This window comes from Chenopodium quinoa, unplaced genomic scaffold (assembly GCF_001683475.1).
Source record: "Chenopodium quinoa cultivar QQ74 unplaced genomic scaffold, ASM168347v1, whole genome shotgun sequence".
Taxonomy (NCBI): domain Eukaryota; kingdom Viridiplantae; phylum Streptophyta; class Magnoliopsida; order Caryophyllales; family Amaranthaceae; genus Chenopodium; species Chenopodium quinoa.
In genome coordinates, this window is record NW_018745454.1 from 5,875,121 (window position 1) to 5,900,624 (window position 25,504).

The following is a 25,504-nucleotide window of genomic DNA, read 5'->3' on the forward strand; positions in this document are numbered from 1 at the left end:
TTCTACAATAATAACTACGGAGTATGTTTTTGTAGGTTGTGAAAGAAGCCAATGTGAAATATACTCTATGGTTGTATGCCCTTAGGGCCTGTTTTCATTGACTGAACTTAGCTGAACTGAACTGAACTAAACTGGACTAAACTGAACTGAACTAAACTGGACTGAATATTTTATAAGAGAAGGAAATTAGGAGCTGAACTGAACTGGACTGAACTGAATATTTTATAAGAGAAGGAAATTAGGAGCTGAACTGAACTGAACTGAACTGAACTGAATTGAGCTGAACTGAACTAAATTGCAACGTAAGAGAACAGACCCTTAGATTTGGAAGTGTTCAAATTAAGGGAAGAAAATGAATAATTTTTTAGGGTCTAGTTGAAGTTGTTTCAAGCTATGTTTTATGCATGGAGTATTCAGTTTATTTAAGCAAATATTTGTCTCTCTTGTAAATGATAGATTAAAGAGATTATCTTTCTATTTGCAATACTTAATTCTGTATTGTAAATCTTTAATTTTGTAATTAGTAATCATATAATCAAGAAAATAAAAATAAAAATCCGTTTTTGTATGTGTACATTAATATAAATTTAATGAAATATTAGTTTGATAACTTATTATCTTGAGGAATTATGTTCAAATCAAAGCATATCAAAAAAATGGAAATCAAGTCTCAATACGTTTTATGATAACTAGACACATGAATTTATAACTAGTCTTACCAATAAAAGACCAGTTATAATTAAACACAACATAAATCTATTACATAATAAGTAATCCGTACTTAGGGTCTGTTCTGATTGACTGAAATAAGCTGAATTGAACTGAATATTTTATAAGAGGAGGAAATTAAGAGCTGGACTATTAGAGCTAAATTAAACTGAAAATAATCTAATTAATTTAATTTAAACAAATAATACATTTGTATCAATTTCCTTTAACAACATTAGTCACAAACCACATAGCAAGTCACATAAATTGTTTTTTTTTTTTGACAAGAAGTCACCTAAAACTAAATAATTATTTTCTTTACAAATTTACGTTTACTTTTATGTTATTCAGTTTGACAATAATTGAATACTCGTAAGTATAAATTTGTGGTGAGTATGATTCTTATGAAAGAGAGTACAATAATGGATGGACCATATTGGTGCAACGAACGGACATATGTCGTGGAGGTTGCACCCATGGATGCCAACGTAACCAAGCTGCCAAAATGCATGGTACGTACAATAACAGGGTTTATCACTTTATCTTTTCATTTTTAATTATGTACTTGCAAAATATTTTCTTAATTTCATTTTTTTATTTATTTTTTTTTTATGGAGGGGAATACATGCATGATTGCATGAAGACATAGTTTTGTACGTTTGTAGACACTTGGTGATACATCTTTCCCTTCTTAATTAATACGGAATACCAATTACCAAACCATAATTAAGTTGGAGATCAACCATAATTAGTGTGACTTGGAATGTGCTTATATTGATCATTCAACTTAAAATAACCGTCAAAAAAAAAAACTTAAAATAATATATATGCCCGAAAAATACAGATGAATGAACAACCTAAGTCTTTATTCTACAGTAGTACTAAATTAGTAACTTGATATTAAAAGCAAACCTTAGCTTCAAACCAATCCAGTAACAATTAACATGGCAATCAATGATTTTTTTATTACTTATGTAATCAAAATTACGAGTATATAAATAATATGCTCATAATTACTCCGTACATTTTAAAATTAGTACGCCGTGTTAATGCACAATACGGTAATATTAACCTAATCTTATTTTATAATTTTATGAAGTCGGGATGTATAGATTTATGCCGAAAAACGACACGCATGCGCAGCCTGGTGAGATCGTATAGAAACAACACATAAGTGTATAACAGAAGTTTCCACAGGGAGTGACGAGTCCATTGAGGTTTATTTTGTTATCTTATGCAAATATCATTATTTTATTTATTTATTATTTATTATGTGTCACAAGTTCACAACCTTGTTATTCTTCCAAGCACAATAACAAAAAACAATAATTATATAATGTTAAAACGTTATAAAGTATCATTGTTTATGAGGCTCAAGGGCTATATATAATACCTTAACCTCCTTGTTCTTATATTCTTGTTCTTAGCTACTACTCTATACCTTTATCATTTTATTATCCCTTTATTTTTACGACCATATAATAAATTATGAAGCTTCTTGGTTTTTTAATCTTCTCCATCTTCATCCTACAGGTATAAATTATAACTTTTGTACCTCTGAATATATTCATTATTTAATTTATTTTATTGCATTAGAATAGATATGTTACAAATCTTACAATAGTTATTTTATAATTAATCTTGCACTTAATTATGACTTAATGCTAGCAAATTTCCTCATAATTAATTAATCTTAATAGGACTTTAGTGAGGCCTTATCTGCAGCCAACATCACAGGAAATTCCATCACCAAGGTTAGCTAATTACATTATTTTATTTTGCATAAAAAAATAAATTAATTAATTTCTTATTTAATTACTCACTTTTGTTGACCTTGGAATAATCTTTATTATTACATGCAGGAAGAAATTAATGCAGGATTTCAAAAGAAATATTTTGTGAGAAATATGAGTAAGTCTTTAGTTTAAGTGCACTTAATAATGGCTCATCATTTAGTTGGCTTTAATAAACCAATTTCAATAATGAAAACGAATGAATATCTATTGTAAACACTATATATATGTTCTTGTTAAACGTTATCAATCGATAATAATAAGCCAATAATAAGCCAACATGAGAAATGTTTGGCATTGTCTCTTATTACTAATAATTGAGTATAATTTGGATGGAAATTACGTAGATTGCAACCATGCTTGTGCGATGAGATGCACAAGGTCATCAAGGAAGAATTTGTGCAATAGGGCATGCAACAGTTGCTGTTTTCAGTGCAAATGTGTTCCTCCTGGTACTCATGGTAATCACCACCTCTGCCCTTGCTACGCCCGCCTCAGGACCCATGGCAACAGGCCTAAATGCCCTTAATTTTAACTTAATACTACATAAATCATATATGATTTAGCTAGTGTTATCGTTAATTTAGCCATTGAGGCTAATTAAAGAATCAATAATGTATTGTACTATTTGTATACTACAAGTATTATCGTTTTGGTGTTAGAATAATGTGTTGGATCTATGTAGTTATTATATTTACTGAGCTGAATTGTAGCTAGGTATTAGAAATAATGTGTTGGATCTATATAGTTAAAGTATATTTACTGAGCTAAATTGTATAATTAGCTTGTCCTTGTTTATGTTTTACATCAGTCATAGCTTAGTTTTTTTTTTTTTTTTTTTTTTTTTTTTTTTTTTTTGTTACTGGTAGTACAACTAGTATGTTCCCAAAATATGATATTTGGGGGTTATAATGCTAGCTATAATAACAACCAACATTAAAACCAAGATAATTTAATTATTGTTCAGGTCATTTTATATTGAATTGAAATTAAAATTACTGCGATAAGTAATACTCTATATGGCGAAATAATGATGGTAAAATAAAAGCCGAGATAAATTGAACCACATTGATTGTTTGTTCCAAAGTAACACCACATCAGGCCATCAGCAATGTTACTAATAAAGCCGTTTTTTTTTCTTTGGAGGGGGGGGGGGGGGGGGGGGTATTCTCCGATTCTGATGTCTGGGCAAGAAGTAAAATAAAAGTGGAGATTAAATTTAGAAATAATATAACCCCTAATTCTCAGTTCATCATCTCTCAAATGCAACTTACAACACACATGCACTAATAAAAGATTAAATGTGACAAAATCTACCACAAAAATATGAAGTGTGAAGCTCAAAATAATTGATGATGAATGCATTGTGTTTAGTTGTGGACAAATGTTAACAAGCAAAGTCCTTAGAAGATTCAAGGGCACTTCTTGCGGCCTCCTTTGGTGGTCATATTAGCCCAGCAAGGACAAGAGTTAGCGTTGCCAGACGTTCCTGGTGGCACGCAATTGCAACGTTGGCAGCAAGTGTTACATGCTCTTAGGCATATTCTGTATCTTGATGCCACACTGCACCTTGTATGACACCTTTCCTTGCAATCTGTCATGTCATTGTAGATAGAGTCAACATCATATCATCTCATCGTAAAAAGTGATACATACGTACGTACAAAATTAATACAATATACATTAAGACTCAGACTCATGTTGGAATTTCAATGGTTGTGCTCGCACCTTCTGATCAATCATATTAAGTTAGAAGTTCAATTTTCATATCAACTTGGTCTAGCTCTAGGCTTTAATAGTTGATTAACCATAACATAGTTGAGTATTCCCCATTATTGATTGTTACACATATTTCGTGTCTATTAGGATTTTCTTTATTGAATTAAAACTCTTGAATTTTTTTCACTTGCCTATTTTTGCACCCAAAAAGATGCGATGTTGAAGATGATGACGACGGTGGTGGTGGTGGTGGTGGTGGTGGTGGTGGTGGTGGTGATGGTGATGAAGCTTTGCATTGCAGACTTCCCACTATAGTTACAAGTTAAAAGAAAAAAATTATGTTAGTTGGAGAAATTGAATGATAATGAAAGTTAAAGTGACAAGTAGAAATAAGAAAACTTTTCCCTTTTTTTTTTTTTTCCTAGGACATAATAAGTAGAGGTATATATGTAATATATGAACCTGTATTTTGTACAATTAATTGTTCACAACCTAATTGAGTAATACTCCAATACATCGTAGTTTTCATATTAAAATGGTTCTCATAATTTTTGAACACGAATACACCATCTAATTAACCCGCGTGTGTATGTAATGTAATTTGTGTACAAGTAAGGAGAAAAAATGGCAATGGCAAGGCAAAATATTAACATAATTACATTAGAAAAATGAAAAACGTACGTACCTCATGTGAGAGGACAAGGCAAAAGATGGCAATGACAAGGAGAAGAATTCTATTGAAGCTTAGCATATTTGTGATGAATTACAATACGTTGTAATCCTTCGAGAAGAGCCAAAAATTAAGAAATAGAGACGTTTATGTGTTTATGTAAAAGATAAGGCTCTTCTAAATTTGAGAGAGGGGGTATAGGGGATGTTAATGCTAATTTTTGCCAGCGAAGAGGGTCAAAAAATCCCTTCATTATAAGGTAAATAATGGTTGGAATCTTAATTTTGGAGGCTATTCTTTTATATCTTTGTCCTGTTTTTTTGGGATGATTATTATTCTCTAATTACTTTTTTCATTTCTGATTTTTGAGGTTAGAAATTGATTTTGTTGCTGTTTATATATTTTGACTCTACTTTTAGGATGTGATCTTGCTTTTTTATTTTTTCATTTATTATGTATTTTTGACATGAAAATCAAAATAAAGACGTTGACAATAGTTAATAGATAATACAAAGAACTGTAACAGGCTTCCATATTCATGACTGACCTTTATATCTCAACTGATTCAAGAACGGAGCCATATTTAGTCATTAAAATCAGCTGTAATTCTCATTAATGTGAGTGAAAATCGATTACGAGTACTCTGTATTATTATGTATTAGCTCGAGGGTTAATGTGATGACTGATGAGGTTGCATAGTACCAAGGTGCCCCCTTAATTAGTTTGTCGATATGTAAACATGTGCTCGTATAAGCAATTAAGCACCTTCTATTAGAGCAAGTTTAGCCCTAAAGTCTTAAGACTTGGATGTGACATCATTTTGGTGGTCCATCATCAAATTCTTGTTTTAAGACTCACTAAGACTTATTCAAATTTATCACTTTAACCCTAAGACTTAAATATTTTACATATTATATGAAGAAAAGTGTAAAAAAAAGGATAATAAAATAAAAGTGAGTGGGGTGAAGTGGGTCCCAATCTCAAGTCTTAAGTTGAGTCTTGAAATTTAAAGACTCAACTTAAGACTTGCTTGAGATTTTTGAAGAAAAATGGGAAAAGTCTTAAATATAAATCTTAAGACTCAAAATGATGATGTCACCCCAAGTCTTAAGACTTGGGGCTAAACTTGCTCTTACCAAAAAATACAGATAAATGTGTGTACATATACTTCGTATTGAATAAATTGGTACAAAAAATAAGTTCATCTAAAATCTAGCCCAGCAACGAGTGCATTGAGCAATACAATCTCCTTTACAGTCAACATTATAACCAAGAGCTTTAGGGTTACGAAGAAGAAGATTTCGCAAAGGCTTCCCTGTTATGCCCCACTGGTTTTCTAGGATCTGTACATTGTTCTTCAGCTCAGTCTCAAGATTGCAACCAAGAACTTCAGGGAATTTTTTCAGAAGCTTAGAAAGATCATCATCAGAGAGGCTCAAACTTCTGAGATACTCCAGTATTTCATTCACTAATTCATAATTTGGAACTTCTACTTTCCGTTCTTCACCCCAGTAGGGTGAATGGATATGACCAAATGCTTTCCCTAGCATCTTGTCCTGCTCTTCAATACTGAAGTTGAACACAGACAGAGCTTCTCTGCAAGATGCCCATTTTTCGGTATCTTCATTGCTCAAGGTTATATCTATTGTTGGAGCTGCAGAATATAGTTCCCATCTCTTGTGTGTTAGGACATTATTCCTAGAATTCCGGATTAGTTCTTGTGGTAAAAAGCTCCATGAGGTTCCATATAATGTTGAGTTTAAGGAAGCAAAATTAGGCTGGAGCAAGAAAAAGGTGAATTAGAACTAAAGCATGGTTTTGGGGAGGGGCTATTTTAAGGGAAAGACCTATTCATTTCTTATTCTTATCAGCAAAGTCTAACCACAATGATTATGCAATGAAAGTTTAACTCGTTCTGAAAATATGAAATGCATACATTTTGATAACATTTTGCGAATCAGGCAGAAGAGTTAGCAGACGAGATCAGTCTAGGTAAGCAAGGGTAAATGAGCTTACACTTACATTCCCTCCCCATAAGAGTTGAATTGATGGGAATCCAAATTTATATACTATAGACAGCAAAAAAGAAACCAGATGCACAATAACATATTGGCAAACAAGGTCTAGAGGTGAACTTACAGAAGACAAGTGTATGGATGATCCACGATATAACGCCAACGCTGGTGAAGGCAGAGAATTCGCCAGCATCCCTGCACTAGAAAGTATTCCAATCGAGGCATGTTAAAAACCGACGAATACTACTCAGTAAGACACAGGAGTACAGGACAGTAACAAACAGCTCAATAAGGTCCTTAACAGCTTCATATTAACATAGAATCATTAATTACAACTTTACAAATTCCTAAACAAACTCTATATAAAGAAGACAACAAAAGGGAACCAACAATTGCTAAGGGCATTGATAGAGAATATCCATAGAATATTCTCATCCTAGGTTTAGGATATATTTTGTATAAGATTATCTTTGATATATGAACATATCTTATAGTTACCTAATATGATTAGGTTTCTCATTGTAACCCTATAAATATTGATCAATGGAAATCACTCTAATCAAGGAGTTTATATTATCTGACATGGTATCACAGCTTAGGTTAGATCTTGGGATTATATACAAAAGTTCTCACCCTGCCGGTGGGTTAGAAAATTAAACCCACCGGCGGGATATACAAAGTTTTTTATGCTTCCGCAAACACACATATAGATCTTTTTTTCCTTTTCTCAAAGTTTTTTTTTTTTTTTAGAATCTTTATGTAACCTTGCGCCTCCTACCAACAGCAGCAATCGTGAAAGCCGCCTCCATCGTTGTTGGCAATCGCATACACTACTGCCTCCCCCTACTGGCAGTAACCACATCTGCCAACCTACTCCATGTGCCGCACTCTATTTCCACCTCCCCATGACCAACAATGATTCTTACATTGCCTCATTGTTTTTTTTTTTTACACATAATCACATAGATTTTGTTTTGGTGGTAATATATCCTAAACCTAGGATGAGAATATTGTATGGATATTCTCTATCAGGCATCACCCAAAAATTCGATTTCTCAACAAAATTGTCAGCAGTAAGATATGAAGATTAAGGGGTAGATTAACAAAACCTCATCAAATAATTTCACTACTTTGATTTGATCCATAATCTTTCCAAATCAATAAAGAAGCACATTATGATTTAACCACCAAATTTGGATCCACCTTGTTCAATTCACATAATTTGCTACCAGAAATGTTAACGATTATACTCTAATGCTTTTAAACTAATTGATGATGTACTTATGTCGTCTATATTCAGTTGTCACAGTACTAGCTCAAGTTACAATACCAATCTCAAAATTAATTTCAGATGGAGGAAGTAGCGAATCATTTGACACTAATTGAGACTAGTTCTTCTATAATTACAATACTTCATTGATGTAAAATGGCAATTAATGTCCTTATAATTGTGAAAATATCATATCAACAATCCAAAGTTAGAAACTTTAACACTAATCATAAATCAAAGTAACACTAAACTAACAAGATAATCACAGCAATTGAAATTAATCATCCCACCCAAAAAAATTAAAAATATCGCAAATTACAGTAAGTGTTAAAATAATCCAGAGTTCAGATCCTCACATATAAGAAAACAAGAAAAAGGGTAAAAATCCCAGAAAAAAAGAGAGAAAATCTGATGAAAAAATAAAGGTAGGAAGACAAAAATACCTGGAAAATTGCAGAGATAAAGGGCTGAAAATGAAGCAGTATAGTCAGTTTTTGGTTTCTCTTCGCAAACACGAGAGAGGAGAGCAAAAAAAAATGAAACAAGGCTAATTGGGGCCCACAATAACACGTAATGGTCCTTAAGTGCTGTTTAAAAGCCATCCACTCATTATATTTTTTTATGAAATGCTAAAGATGTTTGGAGTAAATGTACAATTTTAGCCCATGTTTTTTTACGCCTATTATATTGGGCTTTTGTATTGTTTTAATGAATCCCTTTTGCAATTATCAGACCACATACAATGGGCTCACAAATGCATTTATCATTTTGGAAATGTTTTTTAAATTTTACATCTAATTAATTCATAACTTTAAATATTTTTAGAAATTGATGTATAAGATATATTTATAAAATGACATATTAATAATATGTGTGAGACAAATGGAATTTTTTTTTATAATTTAAGAGAAAGTTACTTCTAGATCATGAAAAATAATCAAACTAATTAATATGTATATGTAGTGTAAAATTGGAAGCAAAAAAAATAATAATGCAATTAAAAAAAATAAACAGAAGAAGCAAATGAAGTATGTAAGTACTAATTCCTATGTGTTGAACAGAAAATTTGGTTACCTTAAAACGTGTTTGCTTTAAACTTTAAAGTGTTTTATATTTCTATTACAAGTATATAAATTTTTGTACATAACAATCTAATACTTAATTGAAAGTGACTATTATAAACATCTAGATTCAAAATTACATTATTTATCGACAAATGAGTGAATTACTAATTGTGTTAGTGAGTAGGTCGTTTCGTGATATTACTTTATTCTCAAATTACTAATATATATCAATAGGTATAACATACAATTCAAGAGGTTATTATTTTCACATTTTAACAACTTTATTAATAATTACTTTAAGTGTCAATTCTTTCACTAAATCACTAATCAAGTGGTAAAATCTTCCAAATTATGTATCTCTATCTTCTTAATATTTGATTAGTTAACTTACATTACACTGTGTTGACTTGAGCATTGAAAGAGTTTGCTCTACCACACCACTACATATTGTTTTGGAACATCAAGTCTTTGCCTACGTAATTTCAACATCATCAAAGATAACTTAGAACTCAAGATAATTTGCCAAATACAAGAAAAATGCATTATATAGTTGTTAATAAATTTAACAAAAAATTCTGAGAACAACCAAACAAACTAAAAGTGTATTAGAAAGAATAAGTCAAGAGAAGCAATGTGTATTAATCCACGCTATCAAAGAGAATAAAAGATGATATAATACTTCGTATAACATTTGTTTTGTCAAAATTCTCAAAGGAACCATAAATAATTGTATAATTAAATTACTATGATTAAATTACTAATTTACTATGATTAACGTGACAAGGAATACGCAAGCAAAATTAGAGAATAATTACATGAAACTAATTATGCTGATGGTGCAATAATATGACACATTATTGACAGGTTCACGGTGCAGTTGATTGGTTTAATTTGGCTTCTAGTAAATGCATAATTGCACATGTACTGATTTTCTGAAACCACTATTTTTATTATTATGATGCACCAAATTAGTAATCAACAGTAAACTAAAGTTTCCTTTTGCAATTCTTGTGCCCAACAAGACTTTTAACAATGTTCACTATATATAGTATGATGTATGCCTATATCCAAGATAAGTTCTTTAATTTATTCTTACTTGGTTCGATTTCAAATTGATGTAGCTTAACTTGATCCGTTGAATATATATAGATCACAGACTTTATACATGGATTGTGTAAGCTATATGATTACATACATTTCACTTTTTTATTTTTTAGTAAGATGACAAAAAAAAAAAAAGAGTCACAAAAGACAATAATGTAAATAAGATTCGATCTTATGCCTTTAACATTACTCAATATACTTTAACCAACTAAAATAATTGATAACCACAGCTATATTGTTACACGAAATGCTCAATGAAATTAGTGGGATGATATAAGGATGCCATTAAAATAAGGCAATGTATTAAAATTTGGTAACCAAATTACCAAACTCCTACTAGGTTAGCTACTACAACTACATGATCGTAATAATTAAATTTCTGACAAAAATTCATGTTTTAATGTTTAAGCTACATGTGGGTCATGATCAAGGAGCTCTAGCGTTGATCTATGTACAGTGCATTATGTGCCTCAAGCCTCAACAAGACAACTTCTAAGATCTTTAGTTTGGTAGGAGTATCATTAATTCCATTTTCATTCATCAAGTTATACATTTTAATTTTAATAATAATAAATTAAGGCATAAAAAAACTAATCAAATATCGATCTGTTTTTTCTTCCCAATGTCATGAACAAATACCACATTTTTGCTTGACTTGTAAATTGAGTTAATTTAATGCTTAAGATATCGTTACATTTGGGCAAGTTTTATGGATTCGATGACCAATAAGGAGAGGCGACTAATAATGCTGCAATTTTGACTTATATGTTATCATGATTCATGAACTTATCTCAAATCACATTTAACTAATTTTCCTATTGTATAGTTAAAAGCATGGAGTTATAATGGTAGGAAAATGGAAAAAAAAGGGTAGTCCATGTCTCATTGTTTCAAGATTAAGGTCAATTCGACCAACTTTGATTTAAGATTTTGTTAACTTGCATGACATTGTTAAGACATGATGAAAAATTGAAAACCTTTTTCGGCTAATTGGTTCTAATATAAACCTATAGCACTAATGATAACAATAATAATAAAAAAATAAAAAGCTAAATGTATCAATTATTGCGAGACAGAAGGAATAATAATAATAAAAGTTACGTTAATAGGACCCTCATTAGGTTAAGCTTTTTTACTTTTCAAACTCAATTTCAACCGCTAAAAATTGTCCGTTTTTTAAACCATACTAAAAATTAACCTGAAACACTTCTTCATCGAAACTCTATACCTCCACAATAATTTTTCTTATGTATAAATCACAAACATGAGTACAAACCTTAGTCAAAGAAAAATAAATAGCGCAAAAAATAGAAAATGAGGGAATTATTTGAAACGAAGGGAGTATACTCTAAGACATACTCCATATTTTAACTTTTCTCCTTATTTCAAAAAATTATCGGATTAATTCTTATCAATCTGCCCTTATGCCTTTCTACACTAAAAATACGATACTAGTACGGAGTGATTATAAAGTAAGACCAAAAAGGCAGGGTAAAACGAACGAAGTGCAGATAGACCGTGACGGAGGGGGGGACAAAAATTGATCGGCCGATCAAAAAATAAAATTAAAAAAAAAAAAGCCTCAGAAATTTCGCTTTCCTCTTTCACAATTCACGCTCACCGTCTTCTTCACATTATTAATTTTAATTTAACTTCTCTCTCTAAATTTCTCTCTCCTTTCTTCTCAACTCTACTTGTATTGTTGTAGTCTTCTTCTTCCTTCACTTCTCACTCTTTCTCTCTCCTCGATCTGCAATTCATTCAATCTCCATTCTTCCTAAACCCTAGAAAATCCGACTCCATTAATGGTGAATGCTAATTCTTCATCACTATCATCTTGATTCGCTGAAGAATGCTCCGACTCTATTGAATGGCTCAGTACAGGCAGCAGTCAGGGAGTACTAGCAACAGTAACCACCATTATAGCAACGGCATTAGCATCACCGCCGCTTCCGCCGCCGCTACTGGTGGTTCCGACCATGTTAGTATCGGAGTTCGTGGCCCGTCGCATAAGCAGTCGCGGCATCATCATCGGAGATTAGGTTATTCCAAACGAAGGATCTCGATCGGAACTGTTATTACTCTTCTTTGTTTTGTTCTTGCTGCTTCGGCTTTTGCTTACGTTTTTTTATCCAGGGATCATACTTCCGGTAATTGTTTTGATCTCTTTGATTTGATGTCGTGCTAATTGTTTATTAATTTGATCCTGCATTGTTGTCATAATTGTGAGAAATTTAGTGGTTTGTTATTGTGGAATTTGATCTTATGGTAATTGTTCTTATTAGATGCGTGAGGAAAGGATAGATTGTTGTCTTGTTGATGATTTTGGAAGTTGTGATTGTAGGGTGAATTAGTTATGGATTGGGGGAGGTTTGGGCGGGTAAGTGTAGTCGAATGCTCGAGACTCGAGAGTAGCTGGGAAACTAGGAAAGATAGAGATTAGATTAGGGAATTCTGATCTTAGAGGTACTGCGATTCTGATCTTAGGGATAGAGGGAGGTTTGGGCTGTTAAGTTTAGTCGAATGCTCGAGACTTGAGCGTAGATAGGAAAATGGAGCTTAGATTAGAAAATTATGATCTTAGAGATACTGCAATTGAGGAAGGAAAACAAAATTTTGATGTGAGGGTGTGAGTATAGAGGGGCATAGCCTGTTAGCTAGTTGGTCTTGATTACTTAGAGATAGGTCGGCTGCTGGATTTTGATCCCGAGTATAATGGAATTACACTGGGTGATAAGGCTGTGTTGATGCAGGATGGCTTGTAACATTGAAAAGTTGAAACTTACCTTGGCTTGATTGATGTACAATCATGGATTTAAGCTCAAGCCATTGATTCAACTTGAGGTCCTTCCTTTCCGACAAAGTGATAGAGGGAAAGATGTTCATTCTTTGGATTTGGGTTGAGGATTGTGTTCATATGTGTGTGTGAGGTGATTGCCATCAGATTTTGTGCTTAAAAAAATATCTGGTCTAGGTTTTTGGGTTGGCCGTAAATTGTTAGGATTGGAACTGTAATAGAGCTTGTTATTTATTTGAATTGACATTGGCTTTTATTGCAGTTTTGTCTATTTGACCGCAAGATGTTATTGTTCATATAAAATGTACACTATTCAGCATAATCAATCAGTTTATGTGGGTTGATATTGCTGATGTCCCTGTTATATATGCAGTTCACAATTATAGATATCTTGAACTATACTTAACTATTGTTGCATGCGCATGCTGACACACACTGTTAATTTAGCATACGAAAAAAAAGGGCGGAAGACTTCTTTTAGGGAAGAATTGTTAGTAGCATTTGTTTGATATAGTAGTAGCCGCTTAAAGGAAAATTTTCTTACAAACACTCTCGTAATAAATAAGTCATTCTCACATTCATTCTTTCACTCAACACAAGTAGGGCCTCTTAGAAAATCCAATCATAAATCTTATGAGTTTTTTTTATAACTCTTCTTGATTTTCTGCAGACATAGATACTAAAGATACCCAAGATGATGCTTTCCGGGATGATTTTCTTACAAACGTGACAAGAATTACCACTCCCATGGTCAAGTTTGGCCATGACTCTGTGGGTCATGGCCGTGATTCAAGGTATTGGGATGGGGATGATCGTAGAAGGGATGAAGATTACAATGAGGATGCACATAAAAGTAGTGCAGGTAGTGATGATGAATCTGAGAAAGGTCATGTATCCAGTAGAGTGAAGAGTCCAACAAAGAAGTCCAATAACCCTATAAGTAAGGGCACAGATCATCATGGTTTGTACAATGAAGCAGGGCGTAATGAATTGAAAATGTATGAAGAAAAATATGAAGCTTCTTTGAAGAATGTTGGCCAAGAAGGTGTGGAATCTGAGGATGGAAATCATGTTTTAGATGGGGGTCGTTCGGATATGGAGACTGAAGATGCTGATGCAGATGATGAATATGACGATGCGATAGATTCACATGACGCTCACGTAGATGAATATGATGATAGTAGGCATGAAAGTGCGGGGAACTCCAAACTGCCTAAGTCTCACTCAGAACATGGTGGAACTGTTTTTGTAGGTCATGATTCGATTGTGGATTATGACTCAAATGATAGTTCTTCTAAACAGCAGAGTTCTAACAACAGTGGGAAGAGTAAACAAGTCAATGCTTCAAATACTGGCTCTGGAAAGCAGCCAAAGAAACGTAGAAAACACCGCAAGTTTTCATGTAAGTCCTTTTCTCCTTAAGAATGACTAAACGATTATTGGTGTACTTGGGCATGCAATACTCTACCAGTCAACCCTAAGTTTTCTTGTGTTTTTATCGCTGTTGAGGGTTTCCTTTAATCAACATGATTGAATATTACACCACCAGTTGCTGCTGTCTAACAAGTAATAATGCAACTGCGAAATTGCTTAACTTTGTAATATTTATTGATGTAGCTTCAAGTTGTGATATGAAATTGCTGAATTCTACCGCGCAACTTGTAGAGCCTCTTGAAAGTAGAAAATTTGCTAGATTTTCACTGTCGTATACAGAAAGAGAAGAGAAGCCTGTCGGGGAAGATAGCTGGGAACCTAGGTTTGCTGGGCATCAGACCTTAAGAGAAAGGGAAGACTCATTCCTTGCACGTGATCAAAAGATTAATTGTGGCTTTGTTAAGGGTCCTTCAGAGTATTCTAGTACAGGATTTGACTTGGCTGAGGATGATTCCAGATACAACAGCAAATGCCACATTGCTGTTGTTTCTTGCATCTTTGGAAACTCAGATCGCCTGAGATCTCCTTTTGTTAAAGTGGTAAGACATATATTAAAGGGTCTATTAGCATTCTGTCCCATGAAAATTTATTCATTTGTCCGCCGTCTGGACAATGTTTCTTCAAGTTGTTTTTTTTTTTTTTTTTTTTTTTTTTTTTTTTTTTTTTTGATATTTACTCCATCATTGTAGTGTGAGAAATCTGATGTGCAGTGTGAAATTATTGCCTTTTATTTCAGATAAGTCGTTTGTCTAGGAAAAATGTTTGCTTTGTGATGTTTATGGATGAGAAGACTTTGCAAACCATTTCTTTAGAAGGCCATATACCCGACAGAATGGGATTCATTGGTTTGTGGAAGATTGTTGTGGTGAAGAATCTTCCTTATACAGACATGAGGAGAGTTGGAAAGATACCAAAACTTCTGTCTCATCGACTCTTTCCTTCAGCAAGGTAAGAATGTGCATCATGAAGGCTATACCTTTTGTTTTTATCACATAGTATTTTTGACTTTTTTTAATCAAAAAATAGTTGAGATAATGATACTCCTATCTGGCCCTTTTTATTTATTTATTTATTTATTTTTTTTTTTTTTTGCGTGAAATCACAGTAATTAATACTTTGGATTTTAGAATTCTCTCATTATATTGTGCTTTAAAGGGTCCTTGTTTTTCTACTTTTAGTTTTCCTTTTTCATCTGCTTTAAGTCTGAAGAGCAATATATGCTGCTATCTAGTCTGTAACTGCAGTTCATATTTGATTCCTTATTTACCATTAAATACGAAGTATATTTTTTTGGTAATGGTGAAAGCTGAATAGTATGAATTTATCTATCATTTTATCCATTTTTTCCCCCAAGAATCATCATTGGACTGAAGGGTTTTAGCTTGCTCCAGTGTCATTAGCATTTGGATCTTACACATGCAAGATACAATCACATCTAAACAAGAGACTCAGATTGATTTTTTAAACTCTTAAGTGACTTGGTGAGGCATTATATTAGAACATCAGGGGTAAGGATATTGAAAATGTAAAGACCAAGATGTTGGTGTCTTTGGAGATAATTTTGAATTTCTGGTTTGCAAGTAATCCAACTGAAAATTCGATGGAATTTGTTGGTTATATCCAAACTCTGCTGCAATTCTTACCTCAGATAATTGTGCTTTTTACTAGGAAACTCTGAAATTTTCTGTGCTTTAAATTTTATAAAATATTTAGCTAGGAACAAGATAAAATGGATGTGTAGATAAACAGCTTTACAAGTACTTGCTGAAAGTAGAATTCTGAGATTGGCTTAAATGATTGGCATCTTTCTGTTTCTTTTTTGAATAACTTTGTATCATCGTCCCAATGATTTGTGCTGTAAAACTGTATATAGGGTTTGCACCTGTTCTAGTGGTTTGTGTTGCAACAATGATATAGTGAGGGAGTTAAAAAGGGTATCCCTAGAATTTGAGGCTTAGATTACTGAATGTGTTGTACTGGCTGCCTGATGTGAAATGTTACTGAAGCTATAGATAAAATAAACTGCTCTTTCCTGGAAGAAAATATCCACGGAATTGCTACTCTAATTAGTGTGTAGGTTGATAGCTAGATATGTCCTTAATATAAATTCAATGCCTGTCTCTGAGCATTTCTCTCTTGCCAGGTATTCCATTTGGTTGGATAGCAAATTGCGTCTCCAACGCGATCCTCTGTTGTTATTGGAGCACTTTTTGTGGCGAAAGGGTCATGAATATGCAATATCAAATCACTATGACCGTCATTGTGTTTGGGAAGAAGTGGAGCGGAACAAGAAGCTTAATAAATTCAACCACACTATGATTGATCAGCAATTTCAATTCTATCAGGCTGACGGGCTTAAGAGATTTAATGCCTCTGATCCTGAAAAGATGCTTCCAAGCAGTATGTTCATATGCACTTTTTTGTTTCTCATTCATCTTTGGTGGGAAAAAGTACAATTTTTGTCTGGGTTGGTCCAGGATAAATTCGGATTGGTATCTAATCTGTTGTCCTTAATGGTTTTATTTCTTTTGGCAACAGATGTACCAGAAGGGTCTTTGATAATAAGGGCACACACACCAATGTCAAATCTGTTTTCATGTCTATGGTTTAATGAGGTGGACCGTTTTACTCCAAGAGATCAGTTAAGCTTTGCGTTTACATACCAGAAGTTGAAAAAGAAAAATCCTAGCAAAACATTTTATCTCCACATGTTCAAGGTGAGCAATGTTTGTTTGAAAGCTCTGTGCCAGCAAAATAAAGCAATAATAGAGCCAATATTAGGATTTTGTACATAATTGAAGTATTAATATCTTGTTGCTTGGGATTTGCAGGATTGTGAGAGGCGACAGATAGCAAAGTTGTTCCACCACAGGTCCGATGAAAAGCATAGTACTTCACGGGATGCTACGGAGTAGGCGAAGGGAAGCAGTGTTGCACATAGTGTGAGTTTCCACTTTCTTCTGTACGTTATGCTTGGACGTGCCTTGCCATTCTTGGAAAATATAATCGCTCCCCACAAGTTTCATATTAGATCGTGGATGCCGGTACAATACAGTATACTGGATTTTTTCAATGAGGACATAATTGTGGTTGATAACAATGGTTCTGCTGGACCAAAGTGGCGGGGCAGCTAAACACTTGAGGTTAACAGCTATGGAAGGAATCGTTCATTTTGTAGTTCCTCATTTGTATTAATTTTATTCCAATTCATTCTATGTTTGATGGTAGACGAGCCATCATCCAATACTCATGTAACTCTAATATTGATTTTGAGAAAACTACTGGTGCCATATGTATTTTTAGGGACAATACGACCTGGGCAAAATTTTTTGATTGGTCATTTACAGTGTATTCTAGCTTTTGGAAACATTTTTAGATTAATACATTGATGTTGGTTCGTATATATTCACTCACTATTCACAAGATTATTGGAACAACTTTTTTTGCTTTGGATTTTTGTTATCTTAATTAATTTGCATCTCTAGGAGCATGGGTTGTATCTATATTTGTCAAGTGGGGTCGTAAAAGCAGGAGCATGAGTTGCACCTTAACTGTCAATTGATGTGGGGTAATAATTCCATGGAAATCTAAGCAAACAAACTTCACAATTTTATCAAGGTACAATTTCTTCCACTAACCTTTTTTTAGTCTTTACGTTGGTATGAACTTCATGTTCCCAAAAAAGGAAAAAAAAAAAAAAAACACGTGTCAGATGTTTTTTCAAAATTTAAAATATGATAACAAGACCATATTTAAGCATTGAAATGAAATAATTTGGGCATGGTTAGATGCAAATGGAAAATCATTTTTTTTTTGGGGCGAATGTACGTTTAATTAACTCTTTGATTTAGAAGATTTACAAGTTTGTGTCAATATTCTTTCAAAATAATATAATTGGTGTCATTTTTTGCTTCTGTGATAGTGCTCTGGTCATATTATGAAACTACCCGATGCGCCACCAGCAACATGTATGTTATTATATAGTTAACATAATTTATAATTAGTAATAACTCAGGGGGCCAAGTATAAATATAAATGACATTGTTTGCTGGGCCATGGGGGTCAGGCCTCCACCAGCCCCCCTCGTGGCTTCGCCCTTGCGTTGAATTATTGTTAGCTATTAGCCATGTGAAAGACCAAATTATTATATAAGGACTTTCTTATTCATTCCACAACCAAACCTTTTCTTGTTTGTAGGCGTAATAGCTATTTAAATTAAATTAATTAGGTAAAAAATAGCCTAATTCAATTTGCTTAAGATTGGATTAACCTTAATTGAAACCAAATTTGGACTAAGTATCACGAATGTATTCACAATTGATGTTGAAGATAGGCATATTTCATAGATTAACCACAAAGGTTAATGTTTCAATGAACCAAACCAAGTTTAATCAACAAACAATGAAGTGAAGCAGTAAAATAGCCAAATGGGGCAAAGTAGAATAAAGAGAATGAAAGTCCTTGCTAATATGCGTGGAAATCATCTCTTCCTTAGGTAATCATATCCACACACAAAATACAAAAAATAGAAAATAGAAATTATAGTCCATATTTGTTTTAAGGCAAATCTAGTGCTAATTTTCTAAATCGTGTGATTATTAGTTGGTAATTAAGCTGATAATTCTTTTTCTTCCCTCGATAACATTCTCAAACAACTCATTAACTTCACTCTCAAGCAAGTCTAGCCCTTCCTTGAGAACTAGAGATTTGTTCTTTAAAATCTCTGAACTTTTTGTTAATTTCCCTTCATCAACACTTGATTCCCTAGTTGAAATAATCTGCCCTTTGAATTCGGCAAATGCATCCTCAATCACCTCATTCTCGTGTAAAACTGGCCTCCTCAAATCATGCGCGTTTTTAAATTTCTCATTTAGACAATTGATGAGTTTTTGGACACAACCCGAGGATGAATCCGAATCACACAAATCAGTATAGATTCCCTCGTCGATTTCAACGTGAATTGGATGAAGAATTGAGCAAAAGATGAACAATGAAATAATAGACATTGTGCTCCCAATAGCTTGCAAAACTTGCATGTTGGTCCTTGTCTTCAACTTCACTTTAGTAACTTCTTCCTTGTTAAGGTTCATTTCTCTCAAATTCTTCACGTCGAAAAACTTGCTATAATTATCTCTTTCAAGCCTCTCGAGTTCGATCTTACTTGTCGACGTTGAAAAGGTGGCATCCTTCAATCTCTTAATCATGAAGTTGATCAACTGTCGATACCTATCTAAACCCGAAATGGCTGACTTAAGTAAGTTGCAGAAATCCAAGAGATCCAAAGTTACACTCATATATTCATCAAGCACATGTACAGCTTCCCATGAAGTGGGAAGTTTAGATCTCTCGAAATCAAACAGGAAATGAGAATGAGTCTTCTTGATGACAGACATGGCCTCGCTACACCATCGAAGAGAAAGAGGATTATCTTCCAGAGACTTCAATAGCCGCTGCAGATCAATAACCATAGAAGAAAACAGCCCAACAGCTAGTTCATCGGAAAAAGACGGTTTAAAGGACATGAAACATGTTAGAAACATGTTTGCAATATATCCTATGCAATGTCTGGTAACGAAAACAGAGGATTCTAGGTGTTGTAGCAAAAAGGCTTAGGCTTGGTTTATGGACTCACATATTCAGACGTCGAAACGAACAAATAGATTATATTAGCATGCCCTCAGACTTGAAGGTGCAGAAGCTAACAGAAACTGAATAGGACTGGTAATATTGTAGCTTTGTAGTGTAAAATACTCTCTTTTCTCTAATAAGTGGAAAAGAATACGTGAAAAGCAAGAACTTAAAGGTTAAATAATTAAGAGTATGGAGATGAAGGGTGAAGAGGTTAAGTCACGCAATACCTTTTTGCTATAAACAGCAGAAAAGCGAGCATTCACAAAGGAAAGGGACATTTATTCATATAATTTGTATATGTGGTAAAGGTTGCATTAATCCAGCAAATATGTTTGGGTAACAACTTGTTTAATATAATGTTACTTACAAGTTAAATAAATATCTTATGCTTTCTTTGTTTAGAGGAACTGTTAAATTTTCCTTTGTTTAGAGGGAATGTTAACAAGGATGCTAATTAGGCAATACAGAAAGATTAGTTTTTCTGGTGGTAACCTTGTGGACGAGGATGATGGAGGGAGTATTGGTTAATCTTCGATACCCCCATATCTAGTTAGGGCGATTGTGAAATGATATCGAGATGTAAATCCTAAGATAAACTTGTCTTATGAGGACAATCCTATATTTAGGAGGTCATGACTCATAAATTGTGGCACCGGAACCAGATTTGAACACCAAAGGGTAGACAAGGGATGACGACTCTATTGATTAGTATCAAAATATCATATTTGACAGAAAAAGAATAAGAACACCAGCAAGATAGACGAGTTCAATTTAAATATTTGAGATGCCTTTCGAGAGTAAAAAAAAAAATCATAATCACAACAGTTTCTGACTGAAACAAGAATCAGAATTGTTACAGAGGAATAACAAAATCAGGTTGGTAAGAATGTTGTACTCCACTGACAAATCTAAGATGGTTATACATCAGAAGAATTGTTTAAGACACTTCATTAAGGCCTCAGTGTGCTCAGGCTTTCCAACAGATACACGAACATAACCTTTCATTTCCTTGTTATTGTAGTGACGGATCATAACACCCATCTTAGCAAGGTCCTCCTGTTTAATATACGAGACAAAACACATTTGTTCAGGCTATCAGATAAATTGTCTAAGTTATAGGCATCAATGGTTAGAACTTAGAAGGTCGTTTACAAAGAATTGAATTAAAATACAACTATTATTCTGTGTATGTTTTTGCAACTCCAGGCTTTTTAGATTTTAATTAATGTGTAACTTTGTTAATGGAATTAAGGTTAATAAATATATCAGCTAACTAGATATAGATTACTAGATACAGATTGTGGCCTATTATTGAATAGAAATGTGGGCTATTATTTGAAATGGATGGAGTAACTACTATCACAAAGCAAGATATGGTGATTGGTGACTAGTAAGCTACAAACACATTTTACATCTGTATCCAAAAATAAAGAAAAAGGGCAATGTGATGGTACCTTGAGCTTCTTGGCATCCATTCCGGAGGTAACTTCACAAAGAATAAAGTTGGAGTGGCTTGGAAAGGGTCTAAGAAATGGAACTTCCTCCAAAAGCTTATAAAGCCTCTCACGTTCTTGGACCAAAGCCTCTTTGACATTCTGACAGAAGGCTAAATATTAGCAAAAATGACTGGAACAAAACGAGATCTACTAATAAAATAGAGATAAAGTCGAGGAAAACAGTAGAAAGAGCAACAGAATTTACTTCTAGATAAGTAGGATTTTCCAATGCAGCGCAAGCAGCTATTTCAGCAGCTACAGATACATTATAGGGCTGTTTTGCTCTCCAAAGATATTCAATAATACTAGAAGGGAATGCTCCATATCCCACTCTAAGGCCAGCTAACCCTGTTGATGAATCAAATAACTTATAAGACACTATAGGTTCACTTTACAAGTAGAAATAGAGACTAATGAAATTGGGATTAAGTTTTTTTTGTCTCCAACAACTTCTGCATGAATAACAACAACAATAAAGCCTTAGTCCCATAATGATTTGGGTTGGCTAACATAAATCGTCATAAGGAACCGTCCGTAAAAAATGAAACATTGCAAGAACATTGATTAAATAAAAACATTAAAAGTGAGAATCAAAAAAGGGTGTACAAATAAAACTTGAGTGTTTTAGAAGAGTGAACTTCTGCAAGAATTAAGTAAAAGAAAAAGTTAACCATTAACATACCAGCCCTTTTGCTGAAGGTCCGAAGAACAATCAAATTCTCATATTGTTTCACCCATTTCATACGAGATTCAAGTCCTGCAAACTCAACATATGCTTCATCCAATATGACCAGTACAGGGAGATTGAGGATCTTCAACAGATCTTCGTCATTGATTATACTGCATGAAATGCATATAAAAAGCATATTGTCAGTAAATTGCACTTGAAGTTACGTTATGAAGGTAAAAGTTAGACATTTAAAGCAGAAAGAGCATTCATTTAATAGCACACAAAACATGTACAAACAAGAACGATAGACTACTTATCAGCAAAGATTTGGAACTCGTTACACATCAAGCTCACTCCACAAACTAAAAAAATATACAATGATCTCTCTTTTCAATATGACAAAGCACATCAGTTCACCAAGTTATCTCTTTAGCATATAGCTGAAAGTAATTATCTCCTACATGTCTTAATAGATTGAGAATGTAATATGTTATCCAGAAATGTACTAAATATAATATACTATCCCATCCAGCGCAGCTATTCAATGTTGATCGAGAACCAGTTATCAACAACAATTCTAAATCCATACTAGATGGAAACACTAGACATAAATTAGACCAAAAAAATTACCAAGAACATGCCATAGTTTTACCAATTAACAGCACATATTTCTTGCTTTCTATTTTCTAATACTTTAAGTTTAGTCGTTTAGAATTTTGGTAGGTCCACTTCCACCCACGCAAAATATTAGTGTCCTGTCACCCTAAAGCTAATCTAAAAGCATTCTCCCCGAAATACACTTATCAAACAGAATTATAATACGAACCTAAAAGTTTGTACCTGTACAATATAGAATTGTAAAAGTCCAAAAGTACTCATTTTTATTTTTTTTAAAAAAAGGTTTATTTTTTTGACAAATGTGCCATATTAACACACAAAATCACTGTTTCCACTAAGAACTGTAGTGTATGGAATATATTAACAAAATAATTTTATATCCTACTTGTCACTTACCTCCCATCTGGATTGTTTGGGGAAGTAAGAAATATGCATTTTGGTTTCTCAAGTTCAACAGTACGTGCAATCTCTTCAACATTTAAGCTAAAATCAGCGTGCCTTGGAACTGTAAAGGAAAAGTAAAACTCAGAAGCCTACCAACAGATATTGAATTACAGGAACCCCCCCTCCCCCCTTCTCTCTTTTTCTCCCTAACAAAATCAGTAGAAAGAAAAAGATAAGCCTAAGAACACAAATGCTGGAGCTAAAAAAAGAATTCTATATTGGAATTTATAGTTGATGTTAACATCAGAAAGCTATAAGTTCAGCATCATGGAGCAAGATCATTCCACCTACCCTTTAGGACAACAGCTCCATTCACATTTGCATCAAATTCATACATTGTAAATGTCGGTGGACAGTCAACAATTTTGTCACCGGGTTCTAGCACACAACTGAGCTACATGATCATTCAGAACAAATGATAAGATACACTGAAACTATAGCAACAGAAGCAGGGGACAGAGTTATGATCTCTAACCGCATGATCAGGTCAATGAGCTCATCGGCACCACATCCTACAAGAATGTATTCAGATTCAAGGCCCGAGTCTTCTGCAAGGGCAGCACGTAACCTTCGACTTTCTGGATCAGGATATATGTACGGAAATTTCATGTTCCCCAGAGCTTCAGACACCTAGAGAACAATCTAACTTGTAAAGGGAATGAACTTTTGCTATAAACAGAAAAATAAATTTAAAGACCCCAGTGCAGACAACCAGCAAAAGTAAAACTCATTTTTGCATAACTTGCCTCCGGAGGTGGACCGTATGGGTTCTCATTTGCATCCAATTTAATGATATCCTCAGGCTTCCTACCGAGCCGTGTTGATAAAACCTATCACCAATGCACTCAAGTGACTACATAATTAAACTAATTACAATTGTAGCTACATTGTTAATAACAGATTATACACTTCCAACCTCATCAGAAAAAAAACTCAATACCAATCAAATTAAAATAAATTTCAACATATATACATAAAATCAAACACAATAAGCTCTAATTCTATAATCATCTAACTAATCAATTGAACATCACATATTCACATATCATCAAAATCAAGAAACTATCAAAACAGAATAATAAGTGAAATTTTTTACCTCAAAAGGTAAAATGGGTTGGTAAGCAGATAATTTCCTGAGATGGGGTCTGATAAAAGAATCCCCAGTAACCTTTGGTTGGCCATTTTCACTCACTTCTTTAACAGGTAATGTAGATGCCATTGAAATTACCCTTCTCTGAAAATTCACCTCAAATCCACAACTGGGTTGACCAAAACTTCTTGACTTAATCAAGCAAGCAGAAGAAGTAGTGCAAAAATCAATCACACCCATTAAATCAAACCTGCATATGATTTCTAAATTAGCTTTCTTTTTCCAGAAATTTGTTTGATTAATGATTTGATACAGGTAATTAAAACCCACATGAAATAAAGATGGATTATTTCAATTTAATATGATGAATAACTAATTAATGGAGTCGTGGAGAGAGAAGAGAGTATGTACCTGGAGTGAAGTGGTAAGAAGCGAAGGAAGGTAGACGGAATGAAACCCTAAACCCTCAAAATTGAATTCCAATAATACGACGGAGTAGTTGTTGTAGAATTGTAGTTCAGACATCAACACTTGGAAAGGCCTGATCTTTGTGAATTGGTGACAAGAAAATATCGCAAGTCGTTAAAAGATTCGATTTTTTTTTTTCTTTTCTTTTCTTTTCTTTGGAGGAAAATATGCAATTATTAATTGTCAATAATAAATTGCTAGATCAATAGATCATGCATTATGTCAATGTTAAGCAAATGGCAACAAAATTAGTCACTAGAAGATTAGGTGAGTTTTCGACCAACTCCATTAAATAAGCTTGATTTTGAGTTATGAGAAATGCCGTTAGAAAATCATTAGTACTATTAACCAAGTCTTTCGATAAATTCGAGATCAATGTTTCAATCTATAATAGAATCTATACAATGTAATCTAATTTTAAAAAGTGAGGAATAATTTTTTTTGTAGCATGATGATACGTTGATTTATACTGTATATTCCATTAGTACCATAATCACTTGCCTCTTAAGATCA

General features: G+C 33.4%; 5 protein-coding genes across 6 annotated transcripts; 2 read left to right on the plus strand and 3 right to left on the minus strand.

Annotated features, from left to right (window-relative positions):
* Positions 1–1,875: 1,875 nt before the first annotated feature.
* Positions 1,876–3,281, plus strand: LOC110714006 (gibberellin-regulated protein 9-like). Its single transcript, XM_021892462.1, has 4 exons — positions 1,876–2,241; positions 2,409–2,462; positions 2,571–2,619; positions 2,849–3,281. Exons 1-4 carry the CDS (start codon positions 2,197–2,199, stop codon positions 3,028–3,030), a joined length of 330 nt encoding a protein of 109 aa, XP_021748154.1. The 5' UTR covers positions 1,876–2,196; the 3' UTR covers positions 3,031–3,281.
* Positions 3,282–3,666: 385 nt separating this feature from the next.
* On the minus strand, positions 3,667–5,496 carry LOC110714416 (gibberellin-regulated protein 2-like). The gene is made up of 3 exons (XM_021892925.1): positions 4,906–5,496; positions 4,412–4,529; positions 3,667–4,095 (listed from the first exon to the last, which is right to left on the minus strand). The coding sequence occupies exons 1-3, from the start codon at positions 4,969–4,971 to the stop codon at positions 3,914–3,916; spliced, it is 366 nt and encodes a 121-aa protein (XP_021748617.1). The 5' UTR covers positions 4,972–5,496; the 3' UTR covers positions 3,667–3,913.
* A 484-nt stretch (positions 5,497–5,980) lies between these two features.
* LOC110714343 lies at positions 5,981–8,749 on the minus strand. The gene is made up of 3 exons (XM_021892847.1): positions 8,619–8,749; positions 7,030–7,100; positions 5,981–6,668 (listed from the first exon to the last, which is right to left on the minus strand). The coding sequence occupies exons 2-3, from the start codon at positions 7,096–7,098 to the stop codon at positions 6,096–6,098; spliced, it is 642 nt and encodes a 213-aa protein (XP_021748539.1). The 5' UTR covers positions 7,099–7,100; positions 8,619–8,749; the 3' UTR covers positions 5,981–6,095.
* A 3,035-nt stretch (positions 8,750–11,784) lies between these two features.
* LOC110713886 lies at positions 11,785–18,027 on the plus strand. Its single transcript, XM_021892322.1, has 7 exons — positions 11,785–12,493; positions 13,811–14,542; positions 14,758–15,113; positions 15,311–15,522; positions 16,718–16,974; positions 17,113–17,291; positions 17,406–18,027. The coding sequence occupies exons 1-7, from the start codon at positions 12,214–12,216 to the stop codon at positions 17,487–17,489; spliced, it is 2,100 nt and encodes a 699-aa protein (XP_021748014.1). The 5' UTR covers positions 11,785–12,213; the 3' UTR covers positions 17,490–18,027.
* Positions 18,028–20,962: 2,935 nt separating this feature from the next.
* Positions 20,963–25,182, minus strand: LOC110714170 (histidinol-phosphate aminotransferase, chloroplastic-like). Of its 2 annotated transcripts, XM_021892646.1 has the most exons (10): positions 24,935–25,182; positions 24,530–24,773; positions 24,180–24,263; positions 23,909–24,063; positions 23,725–23,822; positions 23,386–23,494; positions 22,384–22,541; positions 21,907–22,049; positions 21,660–21,800; positions 20,963–21,261 (listed from the first exon to the last, which is right to left on the minus strand). In XM_021892646.1, exons 2-10 carry the CDS (start codon positions 24,761–24,763, stop codon positions 21,130–21,132), a joined length of 1,254 nt encoding a protein of 417 aa, XP_021748338.1. In that variant the 5' UTR covers positions 24,764–24,773; positions 24,935–25,182; the 3' UTR covers positions 20,963–21,129. The 2 variants fall into 2 exon arrangements, with proteins under 2 accessions (XP_021748338.1, XP_021748339.1); XM_021892647.1 differs by lacking the exons at positions 23,386–23,494; positions 23,725–23,822 and having other exon boundaries at positions 24,935–25,181.
* Positions 25,183–25,504: the final 322 nt, after the last annotated feature.